The 11,450-nt window shown below is 41.9% G+C and overlaps 1 protein-coding gene across 8 annotated transcripts in view; it reads left to right on the forward strand.

Annotated features, from left to right (window-relative positions):
* CTBP1 (C-terminal binding protein 1) overlaps positions 1-10,107 on the forward strand; it is a 330,982-nt gene extending 320,875 nt beyond the window's left edge. For all 8 annotated transcript variants that reach the window (XM_029083107.1, XM_029083106.1, XM_029083109.2 and 5 more), the window contains 2 exons: positions 2,636-2,753; positions 9,030-10,107. In XM_029083107.1, the coding sequence (XP_028938940.1) occupies positions 2,636-2,753; positions 9,030-9,216 (305 nt within the window). In that variant the 3' untranslated portion in view covers positions 9,217-10,107. The remainder of the gene's footprint in view (positions 1-2,635; positions 2,754-9,029) is intronic.
* Positions 10,108-11,450: the final 1,343 nt, after the last annotated feature.

Consider the following 11,450-nt stretch of genomic DNA (forward strand, 5'->3'; position numbering starts at 1 on the left):
CAATAAGGCTTCGAAGGTGGGGAGAGCAATTGTTTGCCAGATGTAAAGAAGGGAGAGTGTTCCAGGCCAGAGACAGGGTGTTGGCGAGGGGTCAGCAGTGAGATAGATGAGATCGAGATCCAGTGAGAAGGTTAGCATTAATAATAATAATAATGTTGGTATTTGTTAAGCGCTTACTGTGTGCAGAGCACTGTTCTAATCGCTGGGGTAGATACAGGGTCATCAGGTTGTCCCACGTGAGGCTCACAGTTAATCCCCATTTTACAAATGAGGTAACTGAGGCACAGAGAAGTGAAGTGACTTGCCCACAGTCACACAGCTGACAAGTGGCAGAGCCGGGATTCGAACCCATGGCCTCTGACTCCCAAGCCCAGGCTCTTTCCGCTGAGCCACACTGCTTCTCTGCTTAGAGGAGTGCATTGTGCAGGCCGAGTTGTAATAAGAGAATCGTTAGGAGAGTAGGAAGGGACAAAGGTGATTTAGTGCTTCAAAACCGATGGCAAGAAGTTTTTGTTTGATGCATAGGTAAGTAGATGAGCAACCACTGGAGGTTCTTGCAGAGAGGGGAAAGGTGGCCTGAACGTTTTTGTAGAAAAATGATCAAGCCAGCAGAGTGAAGTGTGGACTGAGATAGCCACTTGGCGGCTGATAGAGTAATCAAGATGGGTAAGGATAAATGCTTGGATTATCGTGGTAGCTGTTTGGCTGGAGCAGAAAGGATGGATTTTAGCAATGTTGTGAAGATTGAAATGACAGGACTTAGTGCTTGAGTATATGGGTTGAATAAGAGGCATTTAGGATAATGCCAAGGTTACGGGCTGTGAAACAGGAAGGATGGTTGCCATTTACAGTGATGGGAAAGTCAAGGGGAGGACGGTTTGGGCGGTAAGGAGTTCTGTTTTGAATATGTTGTTTGAGGTGATGAGAGGACATCCAAGTAGAGATGTCTTGAAGCCAAGGGTAAGTGCAAGACTATCCGAGAGGGAGAGAGGTCAGGGCTGGCGATTTGGACATCATCCATGTACAGGTGGAAATGGAAGCCATGGGAGTGATTGAGTTGTCCAAGAGAGTGGGTGTAGATGGGGAGAAAAGAATAGACAAGAATGCCTTGCCATCACTTGTAGTCCGTCCCTGTCAGACCTGTCACCGTCAAATGTGAAGGTGACTTCAAACCAAGCCCCATTTGCCCTTTGCCTGCAGCTTTTTTTTTTTTGGAGTTTAAAAAGTCTTCCTCTGTCAGTGGCTTTTCAGGATGTTTCCTGAGGCAGAGTAAGGTGCAGACCCTTGATGCATGAAGTTTGAGAATAAGTCTGATTTGTTTTCAGGATCCATCTGTTAACTTAAGACATTAATACTACAGAGAAGGAGGAGTTTTTCAGTGATCTAATCAGCAGCATTGGGGGATTAGGTCAGTGTAAAGGAAGAAGACGATAGAGTTGATAAGTGCTTGGAATAGAATAGTTGGGCTCCTTTGGAGAAAGCAGACCTATGCAATTCATTGCAGAGAAGACGGTAAAGCAAAATGAACAGTTGCTGAGTATTTTGCACTAAGAATTTTGCACTGTTTTGTAAAGGATGAAGAAGCCTTTTAAAAATACCGAAGAGATAAGGAATTGGTAGGAAGGAACCAAAATACTTCAATCACTTTCTAAACCTTGGCCTTCCAAAATGTTAAACTGCTCAACAGCTTTGGACCAAAAAGTGTTTCTACGCAAAGATAAATTTTCTTTGCAATGTTGTTTTTTTTTAAGGGAAAAAATTGTGAGTCATGCTGCCACAGTCATATGGTATTTACACTCATTTGCCCTACCCTTATTTTTGAGGCAGAAATGAAAGATTGTTTTTGTGCCATATTATTGTAAGCAGTGATAGCCCCACTCCACAAGCTGGAGTGAGGTGGGCGGAGAAAGGAAAGGGAGCAATTTCACTGACTGTCTATTATATGCCACCCTTGGGAGGGTGCGGTCATAGTAAGAGCCATTGTCAGATGTCCTCTTCTCTTCCTCCCGTAATTGCTAGGCCAAATTCCTAAATGACCCACCTAATAGCCCCATCCCTGTTGTAATGCCAAAATTATGCCCAAGGTGAAGCAATTATACAAGTCAACACACATATATATTTTTTTATTAAAAAGGAATCTAGACCTTAATTACTCTCCCCATCTTACTGAAGGCACATCTTTTAAGAGTCCTTCCCTGATAGTCCTCATTTCCTCTTTTCATACTCCCTTTTGCATCACCCTGATTTGCTCCCTTTATCCACTCTTCCCTCAGCGCCACAGCACTCGTGTTCATATTCTTTATTTATGTATGTTAATGTCTCTTTCCTCCTAGACTGATGTGAGCATGGACTATGTCTACCAGCTCTGTTATATTGTGCCCTCTCAATTAGTACAGTGCTCTGCACACAGCAAGCGCTCAGTAAATCCAAATGATTGATTGATCGATTGAATTACTGTAAAGACAAAAGGAAAGACAGAAATTCATCCTGGTCTCATGAAAGATTGAGGCTGTGTTGCATCATCAATCTTTCTGAACCCAAATCCGTGTAATGGTAGCAGAGAAGCGATTGTGGTATTTGTTATAAATGAATATTTTTTCTCATTTTGCTCCTCCCTGCCCCCCACGTTTCCAAGGTCGTATTCCGGACAGCCTGAAAAACTGTGTTAATAAAGATCACTTGACTGCAGCTACACATTGGGCCAGCATGGATCCTGCAGTCGTTCATCCAGAGCTTAATGGGGCTGCATACAGGTAAGTGTATTGTGGCAGGAATCACAGGATTCCTTCAATCCCATATTGACATCACCCGTTCAGAATAAAAAATGCTCATTGTTTAAGTTACTTTATGAGCCACATTAGGGAAAATATAGTTTTTTAAAATGCTAATTATAAAAAACATCATACAGCGCTCTTGTTATATTCCCTATCTGTGTTGTAGCTTTTTAACCATTAACTGTGGATTTTAAGTAATTCCAGTTTCCAGCTTGGTTGAAAAAAATCAACCTTTCCCCCAAATAAAGAGTAGATTAAAAGAAGAAATAAAACTAGCCTATGAAAACTGCCTAAACAAAATGTTGGGCAACCTAAAATTTTCAAAATATCAAACTTTCAGAATGGGCTCATTTCCCTTCCAAAATGATGCCAGTGGATTCTGCCATTTTAAATCCATTACTGCACAATATTAGCATTATGTTCCTGTTTCTGGAGCTAATAATACTTGGTATTGAATGAATATGCTGTTCCCCATGCATTAAGTGGGTTGCATCAGTACAAAAGCAAGGTTTCCCTTTGGCCATAGTTGAATCATGAAAGCTGTGCTTTACATGAGCCTGTGTGTTTAGAAATGGAAAGAGTCAACATTTATAGAGTGGTTTTATTGGGCTGGGTTAGAAGTTTTTTAAAATTATTTTCAGCTGCAGTAACTCTCCCTTTCAAATCTTTGCTTTAATAAATTCAAGTGAGACATTCTTTATCAGTGATGGTCCAGTTAGGAAGAGAAAATTATGATTTTGAATTTTGTAGACCTTTGTGACAGAATTAGCTATGGCTTTAAGAGCAAAACCTAAAGTAAAAATCAAAGTGGTGTGTCAGTTGTATAATTTTAACGCTAGTGAAAGCTTTTTTTTCTGGCCCACCTGATGTACCTTTTTGATTTGTAGATTCATAAAAGGCATATAATTTTAAATTTAGTATATTTTCAGGAGTTGAATCCATGGTAACATTTTGTCATGAGTAAAATTGAATTGACCTCACAGCTGAGGCTTTTAAATCTGCCTCTCTATATACCAGTCCCTCATCAGTACACTTCCTGGCAGGAGTCTTGTTATGCCCACAGATAAGTGGTGCAATAAAGCTGTCGTGGCAATTGATGAAACTGCAGTTTATGGATGGGGGAGCTGAAGGAAGTTTTTCCGTCTCTGGTGTCTGGTAGCATGTGTTGCTAGTGTCTGCCAGGTGCAAGGAGGAGGAAGAAAAAGAGAGAGGAGAGGATGAGTGGGGGTGGGGGAAAAGCTGGTGGGGTTGTGGGAGGGCAGAGGTGGTGTGAGTGAGAGAGATTTGATGAGAGAGAAGAGAAAGATCAGAGATGGGCGGGGAGAGAAGAGAGGGAGAAGAGAAGGATAGGATAGAGAGGAGAAAGATGGGGCAGAGAGGAGCAAGATGGAGAGGGAGAAGAGTGGGATGGGGGATAGAGGAGAAAGATGGGGAGAGAGAAGAGAGATGGGGTGGAGAGGAGCAAAATAGGGAGAGAAGAGAGATGAGGTAGAGAGGAGAAAGATGGAGAGGGAGAAGATGGATAGGGTGGAGAGGGGAAAGAGGAGGATAACGGGATAGAGAGAAGAAAGAGATGAGAGAGACAATATGGGAGAGGAAAAAGATGTTGAGGGGGGAGAAAAGAGACAAGACGAGAAAAAGGAGAGATGGGGAGAGAGAAAGAAGATGAGAAGGGAGAGATGTAGGAGAAGCAGTGTGGCCTCCTGAGTAGAACATGGGCCTAAGAGTCAGAAGGGTGAGAGTTCCAGTCCTGGCTCCACCACTTGTCTACTGTATGACCTAGGGCAAGTCAATTGACTTCTCTGTGCCTCAGTTACTTTGTATGTAAAATGGGGATTGAGGCTGTGAGCTCCATGTGGATCATGGACTGTGTCCAACCTGATTAGTGTGTATCTACCCCAGCACTTAGTACAGTGTGTGGCACATAGCGCTGAACCAATACCATAAAAAAAGATGGAGAGAGAGAGAAGAGCAAAATGGGGGAGAGGGAGAAAGAAGAGGGATGAGGAGAGGGAAGAGGGAGATGGGGTAAAAGAAAACTTTCATGTTTGAAGAAAGAAAATGGTTTTTCTAAAAGGTAGTTTATGGAATTTTGAAACTACCCTTGACTTCAATTGAGAGGTCATGAGGTTCCTAAAAAGGTATCTTTATTCTGAAAGGAGACACTGAAGGAAAATTTATGCCCCTCCAATAAGTAAACCTCTCAATTCAAATTGGTCATATTTTGAAGTGGAGGTACTCAAGACATTGAGGCTTCGTTTGGAAAAGTGTACTAAATGCCTTCAGGAAATCCATTCACTTTCCAAAGTTGCATTATTTTTTCCAAGACGAGAGTCTCTAGCATAAGTGTTTGAAAATCAGTGTTGAAATTAGAGTATAAGAAGAGCCTCTATTCTAATTTAGAAAGTTCCGATTTGGACATAGATTCCCAAAGTGAATGTTCTGTAGTAGATGTAGGTGGAAGTAATACATGTAAGTGTTACCATTGGCTGATGATGTTTTTTTTAAATCAGCTAGAACATGGTAAAGCGTTCCTACTTTTTTCTCTTGGATTTAAGGAAGTTGGGAAACCCAATGAGTCTTGTGTAGGTAATTCTGAGGAGGAGCAAGAGCAGGAGCCATGTCGGTTCACAGAGATCCTCCTCCATGGATGTACTGGGCAGAGGATTTGGGAGAAGGATGTTTCTTTCCCCCTACGGATGTGCAAACAGCAGCTCGAGGCACTGTTTGGGCAAAAGATGGTTTGGGCAGGGCCCTCAGGTCTGTGACCACCACGCCCAGAAAGGATGAACAGAAGGGAGGTGACTTGTAGGCCAAGGGCCAGCCAGCAGGTGCTGCCTTGGATAAGCTATTTTCTGTTTTCATCAGCCCCAATCCTGCTTGATAAAGAGAAGAGGGGACCGAAAGCGGTTCTTCTCCCTTCTCTAGTTTGTTCCAAGAGGCATTGGATGTTTCTCTCAGGAAGAATCGACCCCAGTGAATTGACTCAAAGATGCTGAGAACAAGTGGGAAATGTGATTCAACTCTCAGTAATTTATGTGATTTCCGAGTAAGACTCTTTGAGGCCGCACTGAATACATAACTTCAAGACCCCTGCTGTACTCCTAGTCTCCTTTTGCGATGTAACAACATTCAATTTAACAAACTCCCGAAATTTAAATGTTAAAAGCAGTAAGGGATTTTGACCTGAATGCAGTCTCATTAATGAGGAAAGCTTCCTTCGACTAGGAAAAGCACAAGAAGATTGTAAATGCAATCTGACTGAAAATCACGTAGGCTCCACAGTCTCAAATTGAGTTGAGAAAATCACAGGTCTGCAAACACACCGCCAAGAAGTCCTGCTAGTATAAAGCAGGAAGAATGATAGCAATGTATTAGGCAGTGGTAGTCCAAGTCAGCAGGGAAAAATATTTTGCAGGATCAAAAAAGGCCATTATTTTAATGAAAATACAGCTAATTATTCTGATATTGTTAGTAAGGCTATGCAAACATTAAGAGAAATGTTCCTACAGGGAGTGAATAATGGTTTTCTTGCACCAGTGGTTTAGCTAATAATGTTGGTATTTGTTAAGCGCTTACTATGTGCCGAGCACTGTTCTAAGCGCTGGGGTAGACATAGGGGAATTAGGTTGTCCCACGTGGGGCTCACAGTCTTAATCCCCATTTTACAGATGAGGGAACTGAGGCACAGAGAAGTTAAGTGACTTGCCCACAGTCACACAGCTGACAAGTGGCAGAGCTGGGATTCGAACTCATGAGCCCTGACTCCAAAGCCCATGCTCTTTCCACTGAGCCACGCTGCTTCTCTAGCTGCTTACTTTAGCTGCTTACTTTAGCTGAAAGTAAGAGGGGGCTTTAAACCCATTTTTAGAAATTCTAGTATATTTAATACAGCAGGTTAAAAATAAAGTGCTGCATGGATCTAGGAAGGTAGTTATTGAGGGTTGATAACAAATCCCAAATCCATTCTTCCTAAGGGAAATTAGTGGGAAAAGCACTTTTTGAAAAATGAGTATTTGGGGGGGCATGTGAAAGGAGGCTTTTCTAAGGGGAATTCTACAATACCAAGAGCTACAGTTGCCCCACTGCTTCTTTTCTCTGAGGAAAAAAGAAAGAAGTCCAGAATGGGAGTTTTTAGTGGCTAGGCTTGACCGGGACCTGGGGTTGGGTGGCAGCAGGGGCACAGGAAGGAAGTCACAGAGAAGGAGTGAATTGCCACGATTGGACAGTGCATTGGGGACAGAAATTCCGTGGTAAGGGTAATCTCAGAGAAAGGTCTGGCCTCCAACCCCAGCTTTGATGTACTGTGAGGAGCTTGAGACTTGCAGGACACCCGCATCTTAAGGAAAATGACAAATCTTCAAAGTAGTAATAATAATAAGGTATTTGTTCAGTGTTCTACACACTGGGGTAGATACAAAGTAACCAGGTTGGACACAGGCTCTGTCGCACATAAGGAGGTGAAACAGAATGTGGTTATTTCCATAGAGTAACATAGTCCCAAGAACCAAAGGCCTCCATTCTTTACATTATAAAAAAGAGTAGGAGAGAGAGAGAGAGAATTAGAAACGATCAAGTCGATTGAGTTGAAATAATTTGTAATTGTTTTAATATTAAAGTAAGACAGTTTCTTTCAACAGATGAACGTTCCGTTTCTATTTTAGCTTTTATCAATTTTTATCAAAAATTCCAGAGTTCCCCCCAAACCCTGCTTTACCCATCTCCACTCACATTTTGTAATCAAATTTTGTAAGGAAAGTTTTCGGGTACTCACAATGTTCAGTACCAAGTAATATTTCTGCTACCTCCAACACCATGTATTTGAGGTAAGCAAAAAGGGAGGCCGGAATTTTCTGGTCCAGGTCTGAACCAGAGATGGAGATCGGGAATTTGGGGGGAAGCAATTCAAGCAAGCAATGAAAGTGAAGGGCTTTCAGTTTGGAGAGAATAGATAGCAAACTTCTTGGAAATGACTGATATAAGAAATTTTGCGATCCAGATCTGCCAGAGAGAATAATGCCACACCACCTTGTTTCCATAAAGCAACTGGCCATGAGGGTTGGTAGTCATTTTTATGTATTGAGCGCTTACCGTATGCCGAGCACTGTACTGAGCACTTGGGAGGATACAGTAAAACAATAAACAGGCATATTCCCAGCCTATAATGAGCTTACAGTCTAGAGAGGGAGACAGACTTTAACATATATATAAATAAATGACAGATGTGTATGTAAGTGCTAGGGGACTGGGAGGGGGGATGAATAAAGGGAGCAAGTCAGGAAGATGCAGAAGGGAGTGGGAGAAAAGGAAAGGAGGGCTTAGGGAAGACTTCGTGGAGGAGATATACCTTCAATAAGACTTTGAAATGGGGGAGTGTAATTGTCAGATATGAGGGAAGGAGTTCCAGGCCAGAGTCCTGGAATGGTTAACTGTGGTGGTTCTGGCATGTTCTTTTCTGAAGAGTAGAAGAGTAAGCGTTCATCTCACCTTCTCCCTTGAAGAGGTCATTACGGTCCAACTCAGATTCTTGAGACCAGCTCAGTCATCCTATATTTCTCTCTATGTGTAGGGCCCAGTTAGGCCTAGGCCCTCATTTTTCAACAGGGTTCTTTATCCAGCACTGCACTTTGCAGCCTTAAAAGCCAACGAGTAATTTATCTCGGCTTAAGTACTTCCCTTCTCTCCCTTTGAAGCATTTTGATTGACTGGATAGAGTGATTAAGCCCATTTCCATTTAGTAGGGAAAAAAGCACATCTGTACTGAACATAAAAAACGGCAGATCTGTTAGTACAAGTTGCCTCCTTGCTGACGAGGATGTGAAAGATAACACTAAAATACCACCTTAACCGTTCATCACTCCTGCATTTATTTAGTGTGTTTTGGTCACTGGTCGTGGAAGCACAGTAATACATTTTACATTCTTTGCTGTGAGAAACTATAATTCTGCGAGAGGCCTCTTGCACTTAACCCCACTTCCGTGGAGCCCGTGAAGAAAACGCTAACCGGAACCTAGCGCCGTAGTGGTTCCGGACCGTACCACTGTAACGACGTTCCTTGTCTCGTCATCAGAAGGATCCCTCCGGTCTGTCAGTCAATCACTGGTATTTATTGAGCGATTACTGTGTGCAGAGCTTGGGAGAGCTTGGACAGAGTTGATGTCGGCATGCGTAAGCGGGCTGTCCAGACTGGTCTGCGGGTCCTAATGTGCGGGTCCTAATGTGCGTTGTGTTTTTTGTTTTGTTTTTACTTTTCAGCCGATATCCTCCAGGGGTCGTAAGCGTGGCTCCCGCTGGCATCCCTGCAGCAGTGGAAGGAATAGTCCCCAGTGCAATGTCCTTGTCACATGGCCTCCCTGCTGTAGCTCACCCTCCACATGCTCCTTCCCCCAGCCAAACTGTCAAACCAGAAGCTGATAGAGACCACCCAAGTGACCAATTGTAGCCCAAGAAAATAGCATTCCCAACATTGGAGATTTCACCTGCAGAGATGACGTGAGAAAAAAAAAATCTGGATTTTTGAATAGAGGCAAAACCATGAACTTACAGGAGACCATAATTGTTTTAGAAACTGGTCCAATATACAGTTATAAAAGCGAAAAGGTGTGGGAGATGAAAAGAAGATTTGGAAAACTTTTTTTCCTCCGTATAAAATCGTAGTTTGTCCCCTGTCCAGTGGACTGATTCACTGTTTCTGTGTCCTATGGGTTCTTTGTTAAGCAAGAGAAGTTAGTAGTTAATTATATCATGAATGTACTTGTCTGTGTACAGTTTTTAGAACATTAAAAAGGGTTTGTTTGCTTAGCTGTCAACAAAAAAGAAAACATAAGGGAGGCATTCAACAAACCAATTTTGAGATAAATTTTTTTTTCTTTTATATGTTAAAACATGCCCAAAAACGAGGCAGTTGGCAGACTTCTCAGGACAATGAATTTTTTCCCATTTTTCTTTCTACGCCACACAGTGCATTGTTTTTTCTACCTGCTTGTCTTATTTTTTAGAATAATTTAGTAAACAAAAGAAAAACCGTTTCTCCTAATTTTGGCATGCATTTCCCTTATTTCAAAATGAAGACAACATTGCAAAGAGATTTTGAGGAAAAAAAAAGGTTTTGTATAAACAAGCATTGTGCTTTTTGTCACCAGTTAAAGTATATATTATTGGTGGTATGCGAAAAAGGCACTAGACTACTGAAAAGTAGCAGCATTTCATTGCCTACATTGATTCCTTCCTGGTAATGTGGTAGGCTAGCAATATTTTTGGTTAAAATCATGTTTGTGACTGTAACCATTTGTATGAATTATTTTAAAGAAATAAAAACCCCAGACAAATATCATATGTGTAAAATTTTTATTTCTAGTAACTGTTTATCCAACTTTTTATTAGGTTTCTTAGCTGTAATTTTTAAAAGGATGCTGTCAAGTATTTCATTTCTAGTTTTACTTTACTCTCCATTGTTTGTAATACCCTCTTGGAAGCTTGAAAATAAAAAGTTCTTTCCTTAACCAATTTTTTTTCCCTTTCCATTTGGTAAGCATTGATTTTTTTTTTCCCTCCATGTGTTTTTAATGGAATTTCAAATGAAGGTTACTTTTGGTTTACCTGGGCCCTAGAATTGTCAGTGTCCTTCAGGACAGATGGTACCGTTATCTGAAACCGGTGGTTTGTATCATGAGGCTGCTGTTGACAGCATAGAGATCCCAGGCCCATGTTTTTCTTAGATTTACAATTAAGTTGTGTGATGTTGTGAAAGAATGGTGTGTAAGAAGGAGAAGGGAAAAAAAATCTTTTATCACCTTTGTCACCAAAATACTCAAATGAGTACTGCAATTTCAAGGTAAGTAGAATCTGGAGTGGAAGACCTCTGATGCCCTTTTTACCCAGTGTACGTTTACTGGGTTTATCATCGCTTCTTAACGTCAAAAAACAACCCCACATTTAGGTGCTGCAAGTAGACAAAAGTCGATCCTGCTCCAGAGGACTATGGAAAAACCTTATTACTCTATCTGGCTATCATCAAAGGCTCTTGCCATTAACTCGGAACAATAAAAGGGAGTTAGGTCTGAGAAGTGAGTTCCTTTATTCTGTCTGACTCGAAGAACTGTCAGGCATCAAGGGAGATCATTTCAAGGGAAGGGAAGTGCAAACACCTCTTAGATCGTTCCTACGGAATCAGCCTCATGCAGAACATCCAGCTCTCGTCACCTGGGAAAAAGGCCTGTGTCACCTCCCAACCGTTAACGAAACCGAATGTTTTCAATCAAGCTTGCCCCCGAGGGAGCTTCGCTTAGGGGTGTGCAAAACGGTTACAAAGTCTCAAGAGCGTGGAGCCACTTGGACTTTCCTGGGAATGAAGGGGGCCTGGGAATTACCTGTTGACAGACGAAACCTAGGTATTCCCCTTCGCCTCGTTTAGGTCACCAGTTTCAACCTTTCTACCCCAAATGTCTTTTCAGATCAGAGGTACTTTAAAAGTAGCAGAATCGGTTGACTTGAGTTTCTTCACCTCTTCTCCCTGCCCACATCTACGAAAATTTTCATGGGCAGAAAAATGGGCTAGAAGCAGCCTAAATTAGGAAGAAAAGAAAGAAACAGGGTCAATAATTCATCCACTAGGAAGTTACCCCACAAATCATGGAGAGTCGACTGTATTGGATGGAAGCATCACAGAAAATGATT

The sequence above is a fragment of the Ornithorhynchus anatinus genome, chromosome 18 (genome assembly GCF_004115215.2).
Source record: "Ornithorhynchus anatinus isolate Pmale09 chromosome 18, mOrnAna1.pri.v4, whole genome shotgun sequence".
Classification (NCBI taxonomy): Eukaryota; Metazoa; Chordata; class Mammalia; order Monotremata; family Ornithorhynchidae; genus Ornithorhynchus; species Ornithorhynchus anatinus.